Source organism: Marmota marmota, unplaced genomic scaffold (assembly GCF_001458135.2).
Source record: "Marmota marmota marmota unplaced genomic scaffold, marMar, whole genome shotgun sequence".
Classification (NCBI taxonomy): Eukaryota; Metazoa; Chordata; class Mammalia; order Rodentia; family Sciuridae; genus Marmota; species Marmota marmota.
Genome location: NW_026000142.1, coordinates 21,725,281 through 21,752,275, shown reverse-complemented (window position 1 = coordinate 21,752,275; position 26,995 = coordinate 21,725,281). Strand labels below are relative to the sequence as shown.

General features: G+C 50.9%; 1 protein-coding gene across 1 annotated transcript in view; it reads right to left on the bottom strand.

Annotated features, from left to right (window-relative positions):
- Positions 1 to 1,374: 1,374 nt before the first annotated feature.
- Positions 1,375 to 26,995, bottom strand: part of Snd1 (staphylococcal nuclease and tudor domain containing 1) — a 411,985-nt gene continuing 386,364 nt past the window's right edge. The window contains exons 17-24 of the mRNA XM_015488306.2: positions 16,823 to 17,011; positions 10,782 to 10,923; positions 7,303 to 7,426; positions 6,404 to 6,473; positions 5,192 to 5,305; positions 3,418 to 3,621; positions 2,081 to 2,125; positions 1,375 to 1,971 (exon numbers count right to left, since the gene is read on the bottom strand). Coding sequence (XP_015343792.2) covers positions 1,906 to 1,971; positions 2,081 to 2,125; positions 3,418 to 3,621; positions 5,192 to 5,305; positions 6,404 to 6,473; positions 7,303 to 7,426; positions 10,782 to 10,923; positions 16,823 to 17,011 — 954 coding nt within the window. The 3' untranslated portion in view covers positions 1,375 to 1,905. The remainder of the gene's footprint in view (positions 1,972 to 2,080; positions 2,126 to 3,417; positions 3,622 to 5,191; positions 5,306 to 6,403; positions 6,474 to 7,302; positions 7,427 to 10,781; positions 10,924 to 16,822; positions 17,012 to 26,995) is intronic.

Here is a 26,995-nt window from a genome sequence, read left to right as displayed (position 1 = left end):
CTTGCCCCTCTGCTGAGGGTGATCATCGTGAATACACATCCTACCTCTTGGCCTTACTGCTAAGCACCTTGGAGGTAGAGAAGTGAGATGGGCACTTTCTTTTCCATGGACAAAAATAAAAAGAGAGGTCATGGTGAGAGTGCCGGCCTGCCTGCTGGGGGCAGGACAGCTTCTCCAGGAGTGGGTATGATGAAGAGATTCCCACATGTCACCATCACACTCCTGATTTGGTGGACCCCCAGGGGCACAAAGTCATGAGAAATGCAGTTCACTGAACCGTAAAGGACCTGACTCAAGGAGTGCGACACTTGCTCTGACCAGCCCTGTGGGGCTGCAGGCAGAAACACAAGGCCCAAGACAGAAAGGCAAACGCGGTGGTTACTGAAGCTGAACCAACTCCACGCTTCTTCCTCTGCCCCTTCCTGGGTCTTCTCACTCTTGCCTCTCTCCGTACACCGGCACCTGGAGTCTGGGAGACACACACCTCTTTAGATTAAAGGCAGAAGCCTATGTAAACTGTGTTCAGAACAAGTGTTTGGGCAGGACCCCTAGCTTGGGGGGAGAGCTGGTCAGTCAGTACTCACACCTGCACTGATGCTCCCGACCTGCAAGGTTGGAGGACTACTCCTATGGGGCAGCAGGGAAGACCTGACACCAGGTTTCATCAAAGTTCATGTCCAAGACGGGCAGGCATGGACACTGGATGTCCTTAGTGGTGACCTCACCTTTCTTCTTTCTCACATACACATACAACTTTACCTTTCTCCCTGGCATTCCCTGCATGTGACAGGGTCCTCGCTACACACCACATGGCTGCCATAATGGGTCTTCTCCCTCATGGGTGAGAACAGGAGCTAGTGTGGAGCACACAGATCTCCTTGCTAGGGTCCTGGACCTTTCTCAGAGCAGCCTGTCCTTCCAGTTCTGTTCTCCAGTGAAGGACAAGGGGGCCTTGTTCTTAAAGCACTGTGTACCCGCCTCAGCAGGAACTGGGGAATTCATCTCACTGGTTACCTAATTCCCTTTGGGATCCTTGCTGGGGACCAAGCAGGACCTGCTGTAGTACAGTCAGCACCTCCCTGCCTGGGCCTGCTATCCAAGATTTTCTGAATCTCTAAGGTCCCTGAGGGCAGACACACACAATGAATCAAAAAAGACATCTAGTCTTCTGTATGAAAATCATGCTGCAAGGGGTGGCCACCAGGTCCCAGGAGTTGCTGGGGACCCTATGAAATGCCTTGCTTCCCCAGTGGGCTATGCTTTCAGGAGTTGTAGCCAGGCATTTGAATGACTAGTTGGGGGTCATTTGGGTGTCCCAGTCTCCTCCTGGCTGGGGCTGCTAAGATCCCAGGCTCTTGGCACGACAGTGAGGGCTGCAGACAGCAGGTACTATTTTATTGGGCCTTGAAAGCTTTAAATACAGAATGGGCTGGTGAGGTGGCAGATGTGGACACGCTGGCATTTGAGAGTGGATGTATCAGAGAAATCACATAATCAACAGTTGGACAGAGCTGGGGAAGGGCAGTCTGGGGTAGAGGTGGGTGCCAGCTGGCAGCTGGTCTTGGGCATCAGGATTACCCCCTTCACTAGGACAAAGTCATTCATATTTCTTCCTGATTTGAGGACAATTTTTTAAAAAACCACAAACCCCCAAATAAAAATATAAAATCGACTGGGAGAGACTCTGGACAGCAGTGCTGTCATCCCAGAGGAGGATGGCCTGTCCCCAGCAAGACTCAGGATACCCTCCTCCCCCAGCCCTGATGTCACCCTATGAGACATTTCCATATACAGAAGCAAAGCTGGACCAATCTACACCCCTCCCCGCAGGTCTGGAGTTGGAACACCCTCCTGGCAGAGGAAGAGTAATGGCGTGAGCGGTGCTGGGGCCAGGCACAGTTCTCCTCAACGACTGTAGCCAAACTCATCGGCATCATCAGCTCGGAAGTCTCCATAGCGCCACAGGTTCAGCTGCGAGAGGGAAGAGAACATGTCTATTCAGGATGTGAGACCTGCTGGGACTCACTGGGCCAAGCCTCTCAACCCAGGATGCCCAGGGGGTACCGAGGCAAGAACTCACCCTGGCGCTCTTGGCCGATTCCTGGGCGTTCAGGTACTCCGTGATCTGATGGAAAGAAAAGAAGGGAGCAGTTAAGACAGGGGCGTTCTCAGCTGAGCAGCCAGAATGACCCTGCAGATAGATGCTAGGTCAGCTCCATGCCATTCAGGGCCTCAAAGCCCTCCAGGAGTCCCAGTTCCCAGAGTAAGCACAAACAGTCACAGAGGTCTCTGGTTCCTTAACTCTTGGCACTGGCTGTTCCATATGCCTGGAGCGCTCTTCCCCTGAGGTCCATCTGGCTATCTATCCTGTCCCAAGTTTTTTGATAAAATACATCTTCTTAATATGGCTTCAGATGACTCCATTTAAAATTATACACAATTATGCTCCTGATCCTTTTATTTTTTCTTTTTCCCTGTATTTATCTTTTAACATTGTTTAATTTACTCATATTCGTTTTTATTTTTTGTCTCTTCATGCTTGAATGTAAGCTCCACAGGGCCGATGTTGTCTCTTCTCACAGATACATGGGAGGTCCTCAATAAACATTTGATGAGAAAATGAATCAATGAATGAACATGTGGTGGGTGTCTGCCTTAGGGACTGGGGCAAAAGAAATTCCTAGATGCCAGAGACTTTACGGGTAGCTACATACAGGGACATTAAGATCTCCAATCCTATAGGGAGACTTTAGCTAAGTCTTAGAAGCCATCTGAGGAAACTGGGAAGTCTCTGAGGGGAAGGTGAGAGGGGTCTGATTTTTTGGAGAGACAGTAGCAATTCATACAGGTTTCTTCTTCCAGAGACCACTGATGTGCACAATCAGTGCCCCTCATCCAACACCACCAGAGAGAAGCCCATGTAAATGGTGAGTGCCAGGTCCTCCGCAGTCTCCCAGTCTTAAGACCTTTCCAGGGACACTGAGGCCTTTAAGAAGTGTTGTGATAGTCTTTGTGGTGCTGCCTCCTGGGCAACTCTGACTCTGGGTGGCCTTGGGTGCTAGGACTTGGGTGTTGTATATTACGAAAAAGTAAGAGATTGGCAGAGACAGTGAGATAAGGCTTTGACCCCCTCTTACCCCTGGCAAGGCTTTCCAGCCTGTCACCTGGGGGTACATACAAAGGGAAACTTTCCGCTCCAGTTTGCATTCTCAGCCAAGCCTGCAGCCAATTAATTTGGGATGTAATTAGATTTAAAAAAAAAAAAACCCCAACAAACCCAAATCCATTATGTTTCCCCAGCAGGACCAGCAGGGTGGTAGATTCCCTACTTCCCCAATGGCTCTGGGTGCAGCCCCCAGTCCCCTCATCTGTGATGATGGTGGTGGAATGTGGGGGGACACTTTCTGTATCACTTACCACTTTTTGGAACTGTTTCTCTTTGCGCACCTCCACCATGACCAGTCCCTCCTTCACCAGGCCCAGCCCCACATCACCCTTAGAGTCAGCAAACTGCAGGGTGACGTGGGGGCAGCCGGCACTCAGGTGTTCCACGTTGAGCAGGCACTGAGTGTTCTGGATATCCCGGACCACACTGTCCACGGCGTCTGTGCGAGCATCCTCCTGGAAGGGCCCCAGCAAATTAGTGAGAGTGAAGGAAAACTAAGCAGCCACTTGGGCCCTGGGTCCTCCATGGACCTCCAAAAAAACAAGGTTTGCAGGGGCCTGGTGCCCTTCCTTTTGGGTCCCATCAAGGGGAACAGGTACTGGACAGGCAGAACCCCCTTCCCTTCACTCCAGGAATCTGCACATAAACCATTCTATCTCGTACCTAAGGCCCCCACCTACCTATCCTGTGTCTCTGAAGAAAGTGTCTTTTCCTGCCCCAAAGTAACCTCTACTTGTTGCTCTGGCCCCTCTCATTTCCTACCTTCTGCAGTGTCTTACTCCAGCAGTGACTGCATCATATCCCTGGTTTTGTCTTTGCTGACATCTTGGGCACTTGTCACCCTCTGTCTCCCTACCCTTTTGACTTCCCTTCATTCATTTTGTTATTCTCACCCTCAGCATCTTCTGTGGTTTCTCTTTTTCCCTTAGCACATTTTACAAAAAGACAGGAAAAAGTCACCAATGCTAATTCCCAGCTTCCCCTTTGCTTCTGGCACCCTGCCATGGTTGGCAGCACCAGCCATGCTTCTCACACTCTTGCTCTCCTCAGAGATGAAGTCTCAGCCTGTTGGACCCCCCACCCCCCACCACGGGGAGTGGGATGCCGTACACTGGCTTTCCCATTCTGGAAACCGAGGGCCATCTATGACCCTGAGCACATGTCTTCCCCTCTCACGGCATATTCTTCCTCTGGGCTCCTTGCGCTCAGGTGATGGGAATGCCAATACTCCGAAGCTTCTCTCTACTTTCCAACACACCCTCCACATACTCACTCCCATGGTCTTAATACTCAAACCCATAACTCTAGATCTTCTCTCTTTTCCATGTAGAAAACCACATATCTGCCTGGAGGGCAGCTTCTTTCCCTTCCCCCTTGGCCAATAGCAACTTGTCCATGTGTTGGAAATCCAGTTCGTCCTAGATTCCTCCTTCCCTTATACCCCCACCCCTTTGATGCAGTTATGTATCTAAGACCTGTCCAGTCTTCCTTCATATCCCCACTTGATAGCCTTGGTGTGGCTGTTACTGTCTCTAACCTGGGCAGCTACAATTATTCCCTACCACTCCGCCCAGTCTCTCCCATCCACAATGCCACCAGAACTAACTTTCAGAAACAGATTTGATCATGTCTCACTCTGGCTGAAAATGCTGCCATTCCCCCTCTCACCCACAGTACAAAGAATAAACTGTCAGGGCGGAGGAGACCATGGTAACCAGGCCCTCACTAATCTTTCCCTTCTCATGTCCTGCCTCTACCCACAAGGCTCCTAGGATCCATGGTGGTGGCCTCTTCTTTGCCCCCATGCATTCTGGCTCACTAGGCTTCCCCATTTCTCTAGACCCAGCTGAAACACTCTCATGTCACCTCTTTTGTGGTTCCTTCCCACAATTTTCATAGTCAATCACTCCCATCTCCTGAGTCCTATCACTAACAATTCTTTACTGTTTTCATCATTTCCTGACAGCCTGGGGAGACTGTGGCAGTTATTGAGGGGACAGTCTGTTTGGAAGGAGGAAGACTCACATCCTGGGGCACCTGGATGAAGGCAAAGGCATACTCCGTGGCTTGAGCTGGCAGTACACGAGTGCTGAAGGCAGGAGGCAGGGTCCCCAGGCGGGTGGATGGCAGGATCTCTCTCTACAGAGGAAGCACCAGGCCAACAATATAACATATTCAATGCCCCCTTGCTCTCAAGGACAACCCTCTGTGACAGGCCTCTGGGAATTCCAACTCTGGGTCTTCCCTGCTGGCCCCACAACTTGGTTCTACTTAGCCATGCACAGCTGGTGAGCCCTGGAAGCACAGGTCCTACTGCGCAGGCAGCCAGCGGGGAAGCTGTGACTCCTGCCCTCTCACTCTGGGCTTGGTTCTGGCACACTTGGTGGTTCCCATTAATATAATCATGGTGACAGCTGGACTCCACTGTTTCCTTCCAATGCTCTTCCCTCTGTGGGGCTCCCTAACTATTACTCCACGAAGTAGGGGGATTCTGGAGGTGTGCTGGCCCTGTAGAACATGGGCCTGCCCCTGGTTCTGGCCCAGATGGGTGGGGTCACCCCAGTCTGGCAAGACCTTTTCCTTGTGTGTGCCCAGGTGATAAGTGGGGAGCATGGCCCAGCTCTGGGCTCTCTGTTAGCAGATTCCCCATGCTCATCCTTGAGGAGGGTTCGGGAGAAAAGCAGAAGACCGCAGTCACACCCCAGAAGCACCAAGTTCCTTGACTGTATCCTTTCTCCTGCCTGCTGCTAAGCCTATAGGGAATCCCCCAGAGACTGTTCACAAACTCCCAGGACCAGCCTAGAAGCTTTTTCTCCCATGGGTATCCAGGTGCTCAGTCCTGTGACTGTCCCTTCCCAGGCAACTGGCTTGGGTATGTGTTGGGGATCTATAGAAGGAAAAGCCTGGCTCAGCAGGAGCACCAGGAGCTACAGGATGTAAAAGGCCTTCCTGTGCTATAGAGGCCCTGGGCGCTTCTTCAGAAGGGAAAGAATGGAAGCAGCTGGGCCCTCATCCTTGATGGGGGTGGTCGGTGTGGGACACTTAGTGCTTCCAAGCCTCTGGCCACAGACATCCATTCTTCCCGGTCACTCAGGCCAGGCCTGATATATGGACAGCAGAGGTGTCCAAATGTGCAGAGCTCTGTCACTAAGCTCAGAGGGACCTCAAGAGATCAGATGGGCTTCTGTGTGTGATGGTCCCTCCTTGGCTCCTCCTCCATGGGCCCCCAACACTCACATTGCCGTAGTCGATGTAGAAGACATGTACTTTGGCAGGAGACTCAACTTTCTCTACTCGGGCGCGGTACCTGCAATGGCATCAAAGGCAGAGCTCAAGGGACAGCCTTGAGGAATTCAGTCCCCTGGGAGCTTGGGGACATAGCATTTCCCTGCCTAGGATCTCCTGGTGTTGTCACAGAGGGCAACTCCTGGCCTCTATGGAAGCCCAGCCTTAGGGTGCAGTGGACACCATCTAATGGAGTCAGAGCAGAGCTGGAGTGCAGGAGGGAGAAGGGAGCATGTGGAGCAGATTAATGTGTCCTTGGGGCATAAAGCAACAAGACTAATGACTAGATTGATGTCTGCTGTTTAAACCCAGCACACTAAACAGCAGCTGTAATTAGCCGGCAGATCTGTCTGGGAGGCCGTAGCAGGGAACACATCCAAGTCACTTCGTCACCCTAGGAAGGCCATGGGCCCTACCCTTGGTGGATCACACATCATGACCTTCTTCTGGCCTGTGAGTGCTGTAGCTCATGTCCCAGACAGCAGAGGTGGAGGGTCAGGCGGCTGGTCTGGGCTCAATGTGAACCCGCCTCCGCCTCACTCTTGTGACATCATTCTTCCCTGAGGATGAGGGCTATGTTGGAGAGTTCCAGCCAGCCAGGCAGCACCCACCACGGCATTCCCCAGGAGAGTGGGAGGGACGCCACTTCATCTTTCAGAGGCTGGCTGGACTATAGGGACTCACAGGGACACCCCGAAGAGCTGCTGGACACCATCACTAAAAACCCAGCGGAAAGCAGACACTAAGGCCAACACCTGATATCCAGCTGTAGCTGTACAGGTCTGCACTCCAGGACAAACTCATTTTCCTCCTCATTAAGGCTCGGTGCCTTGCTGGTCTGGGTGGCTTACCATTCTCCATCTACAAATTTGGCAATGCAGAACTCTCCCCGGCGGGGAGCATAGGAGCCCTCTACAGGGGGATGGCTGGAGATATCATTGCGCATGTTCTCCATCAGCTTCTCCAGCTGGGTGCCTACAGGAGGAAGAGGGTAGAGAGTCCCAGCTGTCATGTTTTGCTGGAGCCTCATCTTGGGACTAAGTAGGGTGTGAAACTCTGGAGTATACCATAGCCTGCGTTGCCCCCAGCCCAAGCAGGGCCTCTGTAGTCCCCATTCAAGATACTTCAAGCTGTCCATCTTCAAACATGGGACACTTGGGGCCTCATAGGAACACTGTCTTCCAGGCTATTGGCCGGGACTGTGAAGCCCTTGGGAATGTGCTTGGGCTTTGAGTGAGGAGGTGGGAAAGGGAGTGGACAGGAGCAATGCCGAGCCAAGCAGCCTTCTCCACAGCGAGAGCTGACCAGCCTGGCCCCTTCCTTCAAGGGCCAGATCCTGGCCTAGGCCACAGAAGTGTGACTGACAGAAGCCACTCTATCTAGCGTCTCCTGGGGACAACAGAGGTGAAGAAGGATGGGTCCCATGAAGCCTCGGACAGGAAGAGGACTCAGAATTGAAACCCTAAAAGACGAGGGTAAGAATTCTTGAAGAAGGGTCCAGAGCCCCAACTATTCAAACTGGGCTGCTCTGACCCTTGTCACTTTGTGATATCCGTGCTGAACAGAACTTCCAGTGTTGCCAGGCTGGGCTCCTGCATGCTGCCTCCCACCCTTGTGACTCCTTTCAACAGAGGGCAGCGAGTCCCTGTCCCCTACTGCTTGTCTACAGGTTTTCTGTGACAGTTTCACCACCTGAGGCCTCCTTAGTTTCCCTCTCTAACTTGTTCCTGCTGTACCCTCCCTGCCCCCACCGTGCTAGGTATCCGTCCCCTGTGGTTTCTACTTTTGTGTCCCTTCTGGCTTTGATTCTAGCTCTGCTTAGACCTTTACTGCCCCTCTTCTCTCAGAGTTGAAGACTGGGCTGTGGACCAGTGGTCTAAGTGTGGGACCTTTCTCTCTCCAGGGCCGAAGGCCAAGCTGTAACAGGTGCAGAACACATGTATATTGTTGTTACACTCGATACCATCGGCCCTATACATTCCTTGTCTGTGTTTGTTTCTGCCACTACACTGTGCTCTCCTTCAGGGCACAGAGCCTAGCTCACTCGTTTCTGTTTACTTGCGTAAGGCCTAGGAGAATCCCCAATGCATGCAGGGTGCTTAATAATTCAACTGCACTGAAAATGATCTCTGCATATGCACACAAAGACACATGTCCACTCTCAGGCTGCCGCACAGCTTCAGCCCTAGCATTCACACAACTCAGTGTGAGCACAGGGACTCTTTTTTTTTTGAGAGGTGTGATGCTTTATTTTTTTTTTTTTTTAATTTTTTTTTATTGGTTGTTCAAAACATTATAAAGCTCTTGACATCACAGGGACTCTTAAGTAGCGCAGATCCCTCCCACCCCAGAGGCCAGACCTCTCTAGAGTCACACGCCAGGGACTAAGAGGAAGCCTCTACATCCACAGGTTCTCTCTTACTTGCTCTACTTTTATTTTCTTATATTTTTTGTTTCAGGGCAAGAGAAGTAGGCTTTTGCCCTCTGTGAACAGGCAAAACCCTCTGGGAGGTCCTTACACAGAGCTAGTTGATCATTTGCAACCTGTGTCGATGCTTTCATCAGATCTTATCTGAAAGTGGGCTTTAATTGAGAGAAGGGGGAATAACAAGAGGATGTCCCCAAGGAGATGGACAGTTCCTAAGAGGGAGCCTATGAATCTATTTTCATGAGTTACATGGAGCCACCTGAGGGCAGCAGGGTCTCCTCTGAAGCCCACCACAATCCACATGGCATTCCAAGAAGCACCTCACTCCCGGGTCTCCCCCTATGCTTTGAACATGTGTTTTTCTCTTTTCCCTTATTTTCTGCCTCAGATCACATTCCCTTTAGTATTCTGGTTTCCTAGAACTGCTGGAGACAGGAGGTGGGGTTTACTGTGTCTGGGCAGCCACAGGAAGACTTGTTCCCTCCAGTGTTGCCCCTGGAGACTTCAGAGCCAGTTGTTATTCACAGTTGGTCTTCCCAACCTGGGGCAGGCTGGGGAGTCCGAGTATCCTAGGCAGGGTCTACTCTGAGCTCCCTTCCCCAGGGTCTCTGAGGGCCTGGCTCCTTGGCTAATGAACAACTCTGATTCTTCCCTGGAAACACACCACAAAACTGGGTCTTCCTTGCCATACAGCCCAGACCTGGAGGCTGGCTGCTTCCTGGGTTCATTTCCAAGGCGATTGCTGGGCCAGCTTTCACAGGATTGTGGTCAACCTCAAGAGAACCTAATCCCGAGGACTTAGCCACATCTCTACCCTCCCCCGTGTCTTTCCTTTCTAAGCAGAGCCAGCCCAAGGCCAGAACTGGTGAAATGACATTGCCACAAAAGCAGCTGCCTAGAAAATGTCATTAGAGGGGAAGTAGCTGAGACGAGACTCTTAGCAATCTGGAGAGGGCCTTGGTGTGGGGGCAGAGCCACATCCCGCTATCTATGGGGCTGCCCACTAAAGGTGCCAGAGACATCTGTAGCCTCCTCTGCCAAGGATCTGGTTCCTTGGACCCAGAGGCAGTTCTAAGAGCCTTTTCCTCTGCTCCTAACTAACTTGATTCCCAGCACCAGGGGTGGGGGTGGGAGGGGTTGGGGGAGGTATGAGAAGAAGCAGAAGAGTAAAGGGGATGGGGAGGAAAGAAGAAGTGGGAGAGTAAAGGGGTAGAGATGAAAAGTGGGGCCAGCTGCTGACAGAGCCATCTCCACTGCCCTCTGTCCTCCAGAGGCCTGAGGTCTCTGACTAGGGGACTGGCCACAGTACATAGTCCTCAAGCACAGGAGGGAGGAGAGGGTCCTTCAGAAAGAATGCCAGGGGATGACTTCCCCTAGAGCCTGCCTGTTGCCATGGAAACTAGCCACCACTCCAGCTATGCTAACCTCTGGAGAAGGAGAAGCCAGGCTGTCACCTTCCCTGGGAAGTTGGGGGTGGGGGACTGAGCCATACTGGCTGGTGCTTCCTGACTACGTACAGAAGATTTTCTCCTTGCTTCCTGACAGACTTTGAGAGCTACAAATCCTCATGCTCAGCCCAGCCAGGGGTGTCTGGAAGCAAAACCATTACCTAAGAGTCTCAGAGCACCACCCAGACAAATCTGTTATCTCACCAGTCCTCAGAGGACCTGTTAGCCTTGCCACCCCCTGCCTCCTGCCCTGTCTACTCCAGGGCTCGCTTGTACGTTCCTGAGATGAATCTTGGGCCCAGGAGGCTGGGGGTGGGGTAACAGAGGCATAGGCTCTGCAGGGGAGTCTCCTGGAACCTTGGGCTATGCTCTTCCCTCCTGCTGAAAAGGGGCTCCCTTCCTGAGATGGATGTACCATGCAGGAGCTGTAAGACAGAGGTGCTGGGTCACTCACCTGTCTCTACATCCTGCACATAGAAGTGCAGGTCATCAGTGATCTCAGTCACAAATACAGGCTTGTAGCTGGCGGATCGCTCCTTTTCCTCCAGCACAGGCATCACCTCCTCCACCGGCTGCTCCTCATAGTGGGCCCAGACCTGCATGTGTAGGCGGCAAATGAGAGGAGGGAAAAGGGATGTCAGAGGGCACAGGAATGGGGTTTTGGGCAAAGTGGGTAATCCTGGGTGAGTGTAAGGGTCACTGTGGGGCACTCAAATCACTCTGGAGCCCCCGCCTCTGAGGGGGAAGGGGGTGGGCTCTTGGCAGACATCAGAAGCAACTGGGGAGCTCAGCAAGATCCTGGGTCCTATCCCAGGCTTACCAGATTAGAATCTGTTAGAAGGATCCTAGAGAGTCAAACAAGAACAAAACCAGGCTCCCAGGCGGTCCTTATGTGTACCAGGGTGTGAAGACCCCCTCTAATGAACTGCCTTGGCTTTGGGCTCCCAACTAGGCCACCTCTAGTGTCCCAGATCTCCATCTCCCTTCCCATAGTGCTCTGCAGGGTTGTTCAACTCTCCAGGCTCTCCCACCTGCCCAAGGCCATGGGCACTCCTGAGGCATTGTAAGCTACCACCTTGGGCTCCTCACTGTGCAAGAAGGCCTTTCCAGAGCAGCTTTCCTTTGCTCCACCCTCCTCACCTCCAGCAGGTTGCTCTGATCTCAGCTCAGAAGCTGGGCCACCCCCTCCTTTCCCTCCCCAAGCCCTGCGCTGTCAGGGCTGCAGTGGCTCAGAAGCTGATTCGACGTGACAGCGCGTCAAGTCCAATCCTGCGGCCAGGAGATTATCCAAGTAGTGAGGCCTGTCAGAGCAGGGGAGGGAGGTGGCTTTCCAGCTGAGCAGCAGCAAGGGGGTGGGGAATGAGGGGGACCAGACCACACATGGGGTCCCACAGACACATACACAGAACCAGGGGATGATCCAAGTGTCAGCTGAGAACTTACATGCTTCCTAGTGCCAGACGTCATTCTAAACATTCTCCAAACATCAAGTCAATTAATCCTCACAACAACCCTTTGAAGAAGTATATTATCCATTTTATAAATGAGAAAACTGAGGTATGAACTTGACTAGAAGCAGTGGAACCAGGGTTGAAACATAGGCAGCCTGGACCTAGAGCTCTTCCAGGGGCACTTTGGCACTGACTGAGCATCCTGGAGGGAAAAGGCAATGCTGGGCAGTGGGAAAAGCTTAGGCAAGAAGCCTCTTGCCCGACTGCTGTTGAACTTGTGTTTGACTTTGGTCAAGCGAGGTATGCTTTCAGGGTTTCCTTTGTTCCCTTGTAAGATTATCATGCCATCAGTGAGATGGTGCCTCTCAGGGGACATGAAGACTCCTGGGTGACTCAGGAAGCAGCTGAAAGGCACAGATGCTGTGATTCAGAAACCTCCTTGGGTCACACCCCAGAGCTCACACTTCTGCCCTTAGTGTGGCATGAGTGTATTCTTCCACTAGAAGGGGAAGAAGCAAGGGCCTGAGACCAGAATGAAAAAGAGAAGACTTTGTGCATCCAAGGGAGGATGCTGGAAACAGCCGAGACACAGAGGTGTCACACAGCAGTGCCTTCCTGGGTGGCATGCTGTGGCCTCTGCTCTGTGGCTGGGCTCTAATGCAAAAAGCCCCTTACCTTCTTGCTCGCACTTCCCAGGCTCCAGGCACCCCAATGCCTGTCCCCATCACCACTACCGCCTTTCTTACCACCACCTCCCAGAGACTTCTGCATTCTCCTGCTTCTAACACACTCACCCCTGTTCAGCCACAGTGGAGGAGATAAATGGCAGGGCTTGAAGCCAGTCTCACTTCCATTCAGATCCTGCACATTTGGCTTAATCCTTCAAGGGCTCACCTGCCCATATGTAGAGGGGCCTCTAGTTGGGGGCTTCTCTATGAGAGGGTTTTGTGGGGGATAGTCATAGAGGCTTCCAAAGCCTCTGTCCTGATAGGGCTGGGGCTTTCCTCCCAGACCCCCTGGTTGGAAGTTCCAGTGAGTCATTCTGGGCTCCCAAGTCCTCTGGAACCCTTGCAGCTCTGAGGATTGATGGGACTCAAACTGTCCCTGGGACAAGACTGTCAGCATTACCTTAAATGGGCTGGAGCTGAGCCCTGCACCATTCATTCCACAGCCACCCTTCCGCAGCCCTCAGCTCACCCACCCCTCCATCTCAGCTCTCCAGGGCTCCAGACCACCACAGCAGGCCCTCAGCTTGGTAAAGAATCAGGGCACTGCAGTGGCTCCCAAAGTGGGCCCTGGGCCTGGGCAGCCTTCAGGGCCTCCTTCCCAACCCCACCCTGCTTCCCTTTGGCTGTAGGGGAAGTGCTCTTCAGCTGTGTTGATTTGGGAACAGACTGACAGGGTGAAAGCAGAAACTGCTAATGACTCCTCAAGTGAAAGTGCCTGGGGCGACAGGAAACAGTGGGGTCTCCTCTCTAGGGAGAAGGTGGAGCCTGGTTCCTGGATGGGCTCTGGTGGGCAGCAAGCTGAGGTTACGGATGAAATAAATATAGCCTCAGGAATGGCCCTCAGCCCCCGTGGTGATGGGGGTGGGGGAGTGCATACTGTACCTGTGTAGTAAGAACAAGGAGAGCAAAGTGGCGCCAGCCACACAAAGTGGCTGGGCCTGAGGTGGTCAGAGGCAGCCAAAGGGCAAAGATGAAGAGCTATTCATGAGGAAGGTAAGATGGTGTAACTTGGCCCTTCTGACCACGAAGCCTTGAGAGTTTCTTCTTGGGGGAAGAGGTGACAGCTCAACTGGATGTGGTGGACAGTGGCCCTAAGCAAGCTGTTAAATGTAACTTGGCCAGTGGCTTCTTGAGAGACGCCCGACAAGACACTTGTTTTAAGAATCCCCTTATTTTAAAAGGTGAAATGTCCTCTTCCTGGACAGTGAGGAAAACCCAAAGACCTTTTCCAGAAGGAACAGCAATTATGCACACACAGAGCTGGTGCCTTAGGGCTTTACCCTAGACTCCTGGAAGGAGCAGCTAGAAAGAACCCCTATGGCCAAGGTGCTGAGCCTGGGTCTGCACTAAGCAGCAGGGCCCAGGGGTTCTGGGAGACCAAGCATGCCACTGCTGTTAGGTCACTTCTGGGCCACATATGTGGAGAGGCCATGCCAGCTCTGATTGATGGCAGGGTTTGTGATTAGGTTGGAGAATGGCATCTCTTCTGCTTCAAGGCTGGGCCAAGATGAAACTCTGTTTTGAGGCAGGGCATGTCCCATCTGCTCCTGGAAGCTCTGCCAGGTAAGTTCCTGTCTTGCTCAGGTCCCCTCTATATTTTAGGGCTCCTTAGAATCCCTGTCCCTAGGGAAGGAGTCTACTATGTTGGGCACAGGCAAAATTGGATCAGGACAGGAGCCACCTGTCTCCCCTGGCCTTTGGCCACCGCCTTCCTTTTCTTCTTCCCCTGGGAGCCCTGGGTCCTTCTTCTGGCAAGAGATGGGGAATGTGGGGATCTATTGGTGGGTGTCTTTCTAAATCCTATTTAATAATGCTACTCACAAGGCTCCAGGGGTGGGACTGGCTTGGGGCCACGGTGGTGGAGGCCTTCAAACCCACAGCAGGGAAGCCAAGCTCAATAAAAGCCAATCAATGGCCAATCCAGCCCTGTCAAGGGCCCTGCTGGGCATGAATGTGTGTGGGCAGGAGAGTCTTAGTCTGCCATTTGTGGTCCCTGGGATCTGCCCAGAAACCTTAAGAGAGAGGGGGAAGGAAGTCTCATCAGTCTCCTGCAGAGAAAGGGGAGGGCCCTACCTAGCCTGGTGGCTGAGGAGTCACCCTTAGGGAGGAATTAAACCCAGCAGGGAGGCAGCTAAATTCAGTTGCTGGGACACCTGCACTGTCAGGTTCCCCTAGACAGACATACTCACTAATGCATGCACGCATAATCACATGGCCCAGAGAATTCTGCTAGTGCCTGGTCTCACCAAATCTCATTACCCTTCCTTGGTTAGCCTGCAGGCACAGATGCTTAGATGATTCTTCCCCTATCCCCCTTGGAAAGGTGGCCCTCATGGGGTCACAAGTGGGGCAAGGTTGTATACACCCGAGATACCCAGGTTATGTCCCCTAGATGGACACCAAATTCTCTCATCTGAGTACAGCCAATGTGGGCTGTTACAAGGTTCTACCAATGCCATCCTGGGGCACCAGCTCCACCAGGAGCCAGCCTGGGTACCTTGGAATCCTTCAAGAGGGCAGGGATTTGCAGAAGAGGGACCCAGGAGGCAGGCTGGCCTAGCACTGAGAGCTTTGTGCTGCATTTTAATTGGGCTGGAATAAAAACATGCAACCCATGTAAGTAATTAATCACTGGTAATTATTCCTCAGCATCATCAAGTGGCACCAGTGAAATGACAGCTTGGGCTCTTCCAGACGAATTTACTGTGTAGTAAATAATGATGCCCAGTTTAGCACCTGACAAGGAATACACACTTCCCTCTTAGGCCAGACCCCCCTTCCTGTCCTTTGTGCATCCCTCTCAAATCTCTTCTCTTAGAGGACAAAGGATGGCCCATATCTGAAGAGGTGGCTTTCAGGGTCAAATGAGTTGTCATTTGCTGAGTAGCAAGAAAGCAGGCTCAGGGCAAAGGTGTCTTTAGTTCAGGGTCTTAGACTCTGGTGCTACAATACTGGCCCTAGTGGCTTCTCTTCTGTGAAGGTTCAGCCTTATAACAGGCGGTCATGGCACTGCCTCGCCCCCATCTCCCTGCAGCAGAGGACATGGGGGTGGCAGTCTTAAGTTCAGCTGTCACAAGCAGGAAATCCAAGAGGAAGCGTGTGACTCCCTTTCTGTAGGAGCCAAGGCAGCCTGCTTCCCCTTCATTCTTTCTGGGAAGACAGGGTTTAATATGAGCAGGAGATGAAACAAGGACAGAGGAAATCCTCCTCTGAGCCTGAACTCTCAGCAGCTAGCTTCTCTAAGGCATGGATGGACAGCTTCTTCTACCTGTCCTGACTTTCTAAGCCAACTTTCTCTGGAGTCTGTCTTACCTGTGTCTCCTGGGTTGCATGCCCAAATTCCTAGGGGACAGAACAAGGCAGACCCAGAAGGGAGATCTCTTAGCCCAGAAGGAAAAGAGAGGTCCTGAATAAGGAGGAGCTACTCTGGGCTGGGGAAGAACATAGTGCCTTCAGGCGCCCAAAGCCCCCAACTCCTTTTGGCAGGTGTCTGGGCTTTGGCTCTGGAAAGTGAGTTTTGAGCCAGATGGCTGCCCCATGGGGAAGGAAACATTTATTCCTAGAACAAATTTATGGCTCAGCACCGCTGTCCTACGAAATCCTCCTCAAGCTCTGAGAAGCACTGAGAAATTGGTGGCCAGCTGATTTATCCCCATTATGGGGGCTGGGCTGTAAGTCATTGGAGACAGGCTAGAATGGGGGTGTTAAGCCTGGCTCCCATCCCCAAACCACTGAGTTTCTTAATCATCAATTTGTTTCCTAAAGCTGCTTTGTGACCCACCCCCCTTGTCTCTTCAATGCAGTGTCTGCAGAGACTGATGGGCTGTAAATCTGCTATTCTAACAGCTTTATGCATCTCTTGGGGCTGCTTCCCTGCAGGGCGATGTTAAGGCAATTCAAAAGGGGATGGCAGTGGGCCTCACCTTTCCCCAGAGGGCACTGATGGAGAAGGGTCAGGGCTGGGGAAAAAGGGTGGCCACAGGTTCCTCTTCACAAGGGGCGCCCGAATTATTTCTCCCACTGCCCCAAAGTCATCCTTCAGTGTTCTGCTGCAGGGCTACCTGAGCAGGCCTGGAGATCACTGGGGATCACTCTCAGGCTGGCAGCCCAGGCCCACCTCAGGTCTGCAACAGGCTTATGGCCACCTAAACTGGCAGTCTTTCCCTTGAATGTGTGTGGCGCCTTGGTGTTGAGTTCTGAAATCATCACCATCCTGGGCCACTTGGACTGTTCTCTGGAGGCATACCTATGGAGGTATGGAGGGGGAGGACAGGGTGAGAGGGATTACATGCCAGGACAGGCCACCATACTCATACCTTCTCTTTCTTCTGCTTGGCGGCCTCCTCAGCAGACAGCAGGGACTTGTAGTAGGCACTGCGCTCGGCAGTGAAGTGGACCTTGGAGAGTGCGTGCTCCACCAGCAAGACGGACAGGTTAGCGCCATCCATGTGCAGCCAGCCGATGAAGTTGCCAGCTTTGTCCATGCTTTCTACCTCCACCTCCACCTGGGGACAGAAAGATAGGTTGTCAACTTGTGGGGAGAGTCCTGCCTGTTCAGGGGTTGAGTCTGCAGGGGAGCACAGTGTGCTGAGGCAGAGAGCTCCCAGGTCTTGGGCAGCTGCCCCAGGGAAGAAGAGCAGGAGGGGCCTGTGGTTTCCATGTGCTTGAACTTCTCTGATACCTCATCACTTCACTGACTCTCCTTGGTATGTAATTAAGTGTGTGTGTAAGGATCAAGAGTGAGGTAAGCAGCAGATGGGGCATGGCTACACCCCACTCTTCTTCGGCATCTACCTCAGCACTGCGCTAGGAAGACAGGCCTCAGGGAACAAGAAAATCCTGAGGGAGGAGACTGTTCTTCCGGCAAGAACTGAAAGGATTAATGTTTAATGAAGGTAATTAAAGTAGCTTCGAGAAAACCAGGAGAGAAGAGGATAGGTGAGGCAGGAAGATGTGGGCAAAAACTACATTAGGACATAGGAACTGTAAGGGGGCAACCCCAGCAGAGGGTCACCTTTGAGAAGGAGCAACTAGAAGGGTATGGTCACTGCCAAGCCTGGATCCTGGGCCATGGACTGTGGCTGAACCCCAGAATCCTCAGGAATTCCCACAGGGTTTAAGGGTTCCTGGCTCCTGTCACTGAGAGACCTACCCCTAGGCCCCCAGACCTGGTTCTGGTTCTGTTCGGGGTCACATTCTTTGTGGTGGCTGATCTGTCCCCACCATGGGAAGCCAATTGTCCAGGATAAATTCCTTCCTTGATTTTCTCCTGACCTCTTTCTTTTCCTACCAAAGGGGCCTATAAAAGCCTTTGCTGCTAAATGTAAAAACTTGTATTAATTTAAACGGTTTCAAGCTCGATTAAGCAATAAAATGAATGTCTAAATACCTGGGAATTCTCAAAGTCTGAGCTGCAGCCAGTGGCAGAAGGCTAGAAGTGATGAGGGGAGGGGCCAGGACATGTCAGTGACATGGCTCCCCAGAAGTAGACAGAGGTAGCCGCGGGGTAAAGAGAAGGTAGTGTGGAGCAGAAACTTCCTCCCTCTTCCATACCCTCTTCCTGCTTGAGGCCCACAGCTAAGGAAATGGGAGCCCAATACCCCCTGAAATTGGGGTGTGGAACAGCAGGGGTTTGCAAAATATACTGGGGTCAGATAAAAGAATTCTATACAGATTAAGTCTGATTTGTTGGTTTTGTAGGGGGAAACCAAGGCAAAGAGAAGCAAGTGGAGCTTATAAGGGGCCTGGTCCACCACAGGATACAGACTGCTTCTGAGCAGACAAGTACTCAGCTTCCACAGACTTCCTTCCCCTAGCCATATTCTGGGGCCCCTTTCCTGCTTTCCAAGGGGTAATGATGGCTCCTTCCACCATCCAGACCCATGGGGTCTTGCAGGTGACTAGCAGAGCCTGGGTGAAAATGCTGGCTTAGAGGGCTCTCCCTATCCCTGATTGGGCTGGGTGGACACAAGGCCTGCACCACACCACTGGGGGAAAAAGCAGGAAGAACTATCATCTAGTGCTTGTAAAGGCACAAATGGGATCCTGATTATGTGGTGAAGGACAATCTACCTTGCAAAGGTCCAGGGCATGGCAAGACTAAACTGCCTGCAGTGGAAGGGTGGGGAAGTAGGCGCTTAGGCCTGTAGTGGTGGGGCAAAAACTGCAACAGGCACGATGTTACTTAGAAAGATGGTCTCTTTGTCTTAATTTGCTAAGCTTTGCCACATATGCTAAGGCCAGAAGCAGTAGGTCCCAGAAGAATTTGGGGGCAACAGTAGAAAGAACAGAGAGGCTGCTTGTCTTGTGTTTTAAAGCTCAGGAGACACATGCCTGGCCAAAAGCAAATGAGGTTGGTTCTAAGCCAACACTGAGCTCAGGCCCACACCAGTTTCCCCATTCTCCGACCTCTCCTTTTCCACTGTTTTTAGTAGCCAAGTGTCCTTTCTCTAAAACTGAGGATGGCTGCCCTGCATGGCCACATGGCATCACTCCAGGGCTGGCAGGCCCTTGGGCAGCTTGTGCTGTGAGGTGGGCCAGAGTGGCTCTCTGCAGTGGGTTGCTGGGATTGATGCAAGAACCTCAGAGATGGGTTGCTGAGGCAACCAGACAGGCACAGTCTCTCTCATCCTGTAAGATGCCACGCTAGGGCCTCACTCCACATGGCAAATCCAAAATTGACACCGTGTTCTCTGAGGCCAGAGACTCGCCTTTCTCCAGGGCTCACACTAGAAAGAACCCACGTGGGGCCAGTCCTGCCAGGGAGCTGCGGGTTCTCCTTGGCAAGTGAGCCCCGACTTTACACTGCCCCAGCCCTCCCCGCCTGCAATCCATGCACTAACTTGGGCTTGACAAGTCCCGTGGCCCAGCCAGTAGCAGAGAAAAGAAACCTCTGGCCTTGGGCACTGTGCTGCCACTGGATCCATCTCAGGTTGCCCAGGGAGATAAAGCTGTTGCCTGTGGGGCTCTGCTTCCCCTTTCATTACAGCTGCCATTGCTACAGTAATTTCTCAATCAAATGAGGGCTCTCAGGGGAAGGTAACTGGGCTATTGTTTCTGCTGGCTCATGTGTCACTGGGCTCCCAGCTTCTCTAGCCAACTACTAGGTTTTGTCCACTCTCATGGACACACCTTGGCCTGGATGGACGCGGGAATTCAGTGACTTTTCTCTGACTCCAAGAGAATTATGGGAGTTGTAAGCAGAGAAAACTCCCAGGTTGAAACTCATGAGCATCCTTCACGGTGTCTCTTCTTTATATTGACTGATGGTAACTTGTGGCTTCACTGTAACATTATGTAGATCTGTGTCTGTAGGAGCTCTATTTCTGTTTAATGCTAAAACTTTCCTTTAACTAAAAACACTATGAGCCAGGCACAGAGGTACCTGCCCAGCTACTCAGGAGGCCAAGGCAGAAGGATCACTTGAGTCAAGAGTCTGAGGCCAGCCTGGGCAACCTAGGGACCCAGTTTCAAACAAAACAAAACACCCTGCCTCAGTGAGATCTACATATACATAGACACAGTCCATTTTTATCCATGGTAGTTGTGCTCTATATAGTGACCATGAACACTGAATTAAAGAATACTGAACCATCAAGGGGAAATACAAAGCTGGGGTTCCTGGGAGCCTCTGGTCACACTAATTTTGTTAGGTGATTAGTATATAACCTTGTTTTAGATGTGCTTCTGTTTAAAAGCCCTTATTTAATATACAGTTGATTCACCTACACTGAGCTCAAAGCCAGTAGCTTGATAACTCAGGTCAAGCTTGAATGAAGCTTGCCTAATGCACACATTTTCTCCTTAGTGCACACCCCAGCCTTGGAGGAATGTTGTAGCACTGTTTGCTAGGTACCATTTTAAACTACAATATAACCAACAAAAAGCACAAAAATGCAAAAAGCACGGCACTAAATAGACCACAAAAAGGACACATTTATATTCTGATAGCTGTGACAAGAAGGTAGAGAGCTGCCCTGTTCAGCCTGAGATGCAATGTGCTTGCCAAGTGACTAGTTTTATGCCACTCTGTGTATATCCACAAGTGATTACAAAAACACCACAAGAACTGATCTTGGGTTGTAAATAAATTTTACCGAGTGTGTGAATTTCCAAATATTTAATCTATAAATATCGAAGATCAAGTACATGTAGGAATATATAGAGAGTGATTTCTTACAAGTCACCTTAAACTAAAGACAAGAGTTATGGGAGGCTTATTCTTATCAAATACACACAAAGCCTCTTCTTATCTGGCCACTATGAACATTAGTTGAGATACTACCCATGGAGTGTTGTGTAAACTGCAAAGTGCAATCCATATAGTCACTTGCATAATCAGCACCTTGAAGCACTTCAGAAGAGCTCTAGACTCAACAGAGGAAGGTCTGCTATGATGGCAGGTGACATCAAGAAACTGAGGACTTAGGTGATGACCATGGGCTGCCAGAAGTCTGGCAGTGGGCATCGTGTGTGTGTGTGGGCATTTGGTGTGTACACATGTGGGTGGACATGGTCATGTGGTGCCACAGAGTATGTGTATATGTGTGTACACAAGGAGTGTCAATAATGATTAGCACACATGCTGAATCTGAGACTAGACACATAGTTCTAGGGGAGACAAGAACCTCCTGAGAGACCATGAGAAGGGGCAGGTGGTACCACCCTGAGGAAGTGGTGTGGCAGTAACTGATTCCCACCTGCCTGAGCTCTGGCCAATAACTAACTTCTCTGTATCTGTTTACTCTGCTGTAAACTTGGGAATGCAACAGGCCTACCTCAGAGAATTTGTTATGATGATTAAATGAGCCAATAAAAATAGGTTAAGCACGAGAAGAGAGTTTGGCATATAAATGCTTCATCATGATGATTAATTTCTTATTTCCTGGTAGGGGCACTTATGTCCAAAAATCTTCATTCGATTATCAGCTCCATGGGACAGGAAGCTTGTTTTTTAACACATGGAATCTTTTCCAAAGCTGGTGTATGCACTGCCTGGGTCATGAGGGGGTAGAAGGTAAATGGATTTGAGTTAGGTGGACTGCAGTGTAACTTTTAGCTTTAGTTGTGAATTCTGGGGCAGATCACATGATTCCCTTAGACTGCTTCCTTAACTACAAAATGAAGAGAGGGTCTTGTGTATTAAGGAGAGGTGGCACATGCCTATAATCCCAGCTACTTAGGAGATGAGGCAGGAAGATCATAAGTTTGAGGCCAGCCTGGGTAACTTAGAGAGATCCCATTTATAAGTTAAATAAAGTAATAATAATAATAATAATAGGCTGGAGGATATATCCTAATGGAAGAGCAACTGTCTAACATGCAGGAGACCCTAAGTTCAGGCCTCGTTAACACACACACACACACACACACACACAAGCGTGCGCATGAAACTGCTTCCTCTTCCCATCAAGCAATGCCAGCAGCTAATGGCTAGATTTGCATTTCCAGGGTGGTGACCTCCAGCAGCTGCCAAGCAGTGCACTGGGGTCTTCTAAACAGAAGTGACCAATCCTTGCTTCAAGAGTCACTTCATTCTCCTTTCATCTTGAATAGCTTTGGTTTCTTATACCCTGGGGTTCTCATACAAAATACAGGAGTGGAGATAAGGCAAATGAGGGTAGATAGGAAAAGCTGTGGTTGTGTGACTGTCCCCACACTCACGTGAACCAATCACATGCCTTTCTGCCACACCTGGGTAGGCAAGGGGCAGCCGCTGGACATGCTGGACCTGCTGGACCTGGTCTGTCTGTGGGCTGGAACAGCCAGAGGGCCCTGCTGCCTCATGGTGGGACACATCCTCCTGCTCCCAGGCACATTAATGTGCCACTAATGAAATTGTTCTGGCTTATTTACCAAATTAATACAAATGGCACAGGCTGTTAATTTGCATGTCTCCTAATTACTGAGGAAGAGCTCCTCGTGGCCAGGCAACTCGCACACCTCCGTACCCACCCAGCCGGGCTGTGGGCTCAGCCTCCCCAGTTGAGGCTGGGCTAAGAAGGGGAGGGGGGGAGAGGACAGAGGAGAAATGGAGCATCCCCCAGCACCACAGCTGGAGCAAGAGGAGGATGGTAGTGGCCAAGAACTTGTGTTATTTCCTACAGCCCCCTTTTCGATGACTTTGTGCCCTGGCTTCCAGAAATATATGCTTAGCCCCTCTCCAACCCCAACTTGTTTCCCTTTTCCCCCATGTCTGGATCCTGTCCAGCTCCTTAAAACAAGAGCTACTTCAATCAGACGGCAGTGGGGGCTGAGTCACTCTCCCACTCTAAGCTCAAGGCACATTCCCTGCCGCGGTGCAATGCGGACGGGGGCCTCTCGGGGTTTGCCAAGGGGTGCGGAGGAAGGAAGAGAAGTAAAAACCAGGCAGGGCTGATGGTTTTATAAATGCAAACACTCTCCACTTCTCCTGGCCCTCCCTAGCCAATTAGCCTTCAGATTCTGAAATCTTTCCTAAAGAGTGTGTGTGTGGGGGGGTGGGAGTGAGGAGTCTATGGACGAGCTTGGCTATCAAACCACAGAGGAAATTCTGCCCATGCTGGGGTTCACTTAGCTGCAGACCCACATCCCCCTCCTGAAGTTTTCTTGGTATCACAGTGCAGTAAGGATACAGAGAAGAGAGCATGCCAAGGGGCTGCCTCCACTGAAGAGACAGCTTGAAAAGACAGCCAGGGGCACAGAGGGCAAGAGAATTTAATAAATGCAGAATAGGGGAAGAGAGTGGGGGATTCATTCTCCAGATAATGACTTGCCAATAAATCCAGAAAAGGGATTTATGGGGGATTTACTGGCAATGAGCAGTGCCACTTCCTCCCATGTACCAGCCTGCCATCTACGCAGGAGGCCTGGGGCAGCACAAAAAATGACTGAGCTTCTAGCCAGCTTCAGCCCCAGGGAAAACAGCTGTGGGGGTGCTCCCTGCCACAAGGAAGTGGGCAGCCTCAGGCAGGGCAGGATCCCTAGCAGCACAAGACCCCCACCTTACCCTGGGGTATCTAGTAAGAATTATAGTGCAAAGTGGGGTGGCTGGGGACAAGTTCTTCCAGAGGGTAGAATATGAGTGGTCAGGGCTGGCTTTGAGGAGGTGACACAGGGTTGGGGGAGGAGGGATGTCAGGCTTTAGAGGCAGAGTTTCATGCTGCTAGGTCATATTCCTGCTTTCAAAACTCCCCAGCCATCTGCAACAAGAACAGCAAAAGGCTGAATAGGCCAAGGAACAGGAAAACCCCTTGGGTTCCACTGTAATCCGGGTACCAGCTCTAGCTCCCACAGGCTGGGTACCTCACACCTGTGTTGAGTTCAGTTTCTTAATCTGTAAAATGAAAGGCAAACCATTTCTGAGGTTCTCTCCACTCTGAATTTTCCAAGTCTGGGATGGGGGGAGTTGGTGTTGTAACAGTATGCACAGGAAGCTGTGACTAGGAGTCCACCAGAGAAGAAAAGTAATAGGTTATATGAGGGAGAAAGGCAAGTGGGGAAGCCCTGCCGGCTAATCATCAAGCTCAGGAGGGGAACAGGCAGAGGGAGAGACAGGGAGTAGAGAAGAACTGAGTAATGATTTGTGGTCTGAGGCACTCCAGGCTCTCTCAGAGTGTAACGGCTTGGATATGGGTTGTTCCTACAGGTTCACATGTTGGAAGCAGTATTAAAAGAGGGCAAATCTTTAATAAGTGAGGTCTTGTGGAAGGTAATTAGGGCATGGGGACACCACCTTTGGAAGGGACTGATATATAGAATCTCATAGAAATAGGCTGTTATAGAAGGCTGAGTTAGCCCCTCCCCCACTCTCTGGCTTCCTATCTTATCTCTCTTGCAAGTGTTCTGGCCACGTGATGCTCATCACCATGAGGCCCACACCAGAAGCCAGTGCTGGTACCTGCACCATGCTCTGGGACCTCCCAAACTGCAAAAGAGAATAAATCCATTAAAAAAAAAAAAAAAGTATCCAGGGTCAGGTGTTCTATGATAGCAACAGAAAATGGAGGAGTTACCAACCCACTCATCCTATCCACGGCCTTTTGTGAGAAAGCATGAGTAGCGATCCAGAGCACCCAGAGCATAACTGAAGTCCTTTCCTGCCATAAAGGGACCCATGCCACAGTGCTGGGTTTTCCACCATTACTGATGTTACACAGAGGCTGAAGCTGCTGCCACAGCCAGAGCTGTGAACTTGAAGAGACACTTCACCTTAATATAGTAGCAGTTTAACACAGCCAACTCATCCCCTGCACTCCAGGCCACACGCACACACAGATTGCTTTCAGAGATGATGAACATTAACACAACGCAATTAATAATGCAATGCCCCCGAGCCAGGAGGCAGAGCCTATGAAATGCCTCTTGGGCCTCATTATTGTCAGTGCCAGTGGGGAGCAGGCAGCTGCCCGATCTTCCATGTGCTACTGGAGCAGCATGGCTCCATCCACCCAGTGCCTCTGCTCTGTTCCCCTTCACCTCTAGACCAGATGACTTTTCCACATCCAACTCATGGAGTAGATTGCTTTCCCAGAAAACCTCTTTTCTGACATCTAAGCACTTGCTCATGCCAAAACCCTAGGAATGCCTGAAAGTCCAGCCCAGGTTGGCACATAAGCAAGAGGAGGTTCCTACGGATAGAGAGCACGTCTGGATGATGAGTGAGATGGGCCAACTAAAGGTTCAAGGCTTTTTTCCCTCTCTCCTTGAAGCCCCTTTCCTTACTTCAGGGATGAGGGGTAGGATGACAGGGTGGGGGCAGCCTCTGGTCCTGCCTGAGGCAGACAGGCAGCCCAGGCGATCAGCATTGCTGAGTCCGCTGGGAAATACAAGCTTGCTGACTCCAGGCCTTTGCGAACGAACGTAACAGAGTTTACAAACTGACGCAATCTGTTCCTTTGGTGCAGACAATAAGGAAGGAGGACTGTTCATCTTCCCAGGAAAAGCCCAGGCTGGGGGCTGAAGGAGAGTTAACTCTCTGTTCTCTGAGGTTCATGCAGGAATATAGCTGAATGGGGGTCAGAGTCCTTTCTTAAGAGGTTCATGATTGGGAAGCAGGCTTTGTGATCTGAGTGTGGGGCACGCCTGAGTGGCCCAGCTCCTCTTGTGCCCCCTGGATAATATGAAAAGAGCAGGTCTAGCCAAAAAGAGTTAAAGACTGCTTTCTGCCTGGTGCTTCCAGACAGCATCCTCCACCCCAGCCCTTGGCTTAGGCCAGGAGGTCAGCCAAAGAGGGTGCTCTTCCAAGCCCAGCTGGAGCACCTTCCCAGCTTCAGGGCTACACCTGCCCTAAAGGGATGGAGCTAGGGGTTGGTTGTTTTGTGGAGAGCAATCATACTGATTGTTGTAACTCCCTGAGGTTATCAAATCTCTCATCTGGTCTGAAAGTAATTGAAAGTTGACCCAATTGTCCATTCAGGTCAACTTCAAATGGCAATTCCCTTTGAGGTACCTGCTCCTGCATAACTGACCCCAAAGCCTTTCATGGGTCCCAGTGCTGACTGTGCTGTCCTATGCATTCTGCTTGGCTGACCCTAACTCTCAGCCTCCTTCACCTGAACCACTGTGGGCAATGTCACTATGGGAATCCACACTTTGCTGTTCAGAAGCACTTAGGTAGGCACCCTCAGTTCCTTCTTTCCCTTCTAGCTCTTTTGGAGAAAAAAGAAATTAACTGGGCTCTAGGTCTCACTTTCTTCTGCTTCCTTGGGCACCTCTGTCCATCAGTTATCATCTGACATCATCTTTCTAATCATTCTTCCCACCATCATCCACCTTTTTGCCTACGAACATCCTGCCCATCTCAGAAAACCTTGCTTTGGCCTCACATACCTCCATGTCTGCCTCTTCACCCAAAGAGTGTTCTGTACTTGCCCAGCCCCCTTTCAGTCTGGTGGAGACAGTTCCCATGGTCAGTGCTCCACTGTCACTATTACTTCAAAGGTCACTCAGGACCTCTTAATTGCCATTTTAATAATTTCTTCACAGATTTCTTCATTTTTGACCTTTCAAATGATCTGACAAAGCTGAGCACCTCCTTATCCTTTTTGAAAAAAGTTGAGGGCTTTGTTATTCTGTTATTCCCAATCTTGGCTCTGTCTCCCTGCCTTTCTTAGTCTTAACTGTGAATTCTTCCCCAACAACATGGCTTGTGAATATGTATATCCCCAGGGGCCATCTTAATCTTGCCTTCCACCATTGGGTGACAGGATGCCACACAACTACTTCTAGTCCAGATCTTCCATTAGAAATCAACACCAGGTAAATCTCAACTGTAATGAGCCTAACCCTGAATCCTGTACTTCTAACCTCAGGGAGCAGCATGGCAATCACCCTGGGCTTCTCATACACTCACGGCTGGTCTCAGGCTCATATCAATTCTACTCTTCCTTCTTCTTTACTTTTTTTTTTTTTAATTTGTTTTAATTAGTTACACATGACAATACAATTCTTCTTCTTTACTCTTACTGTTATTCTTGAAATTCAGGTTCTAGCTGGTGTCTTTGCCAATC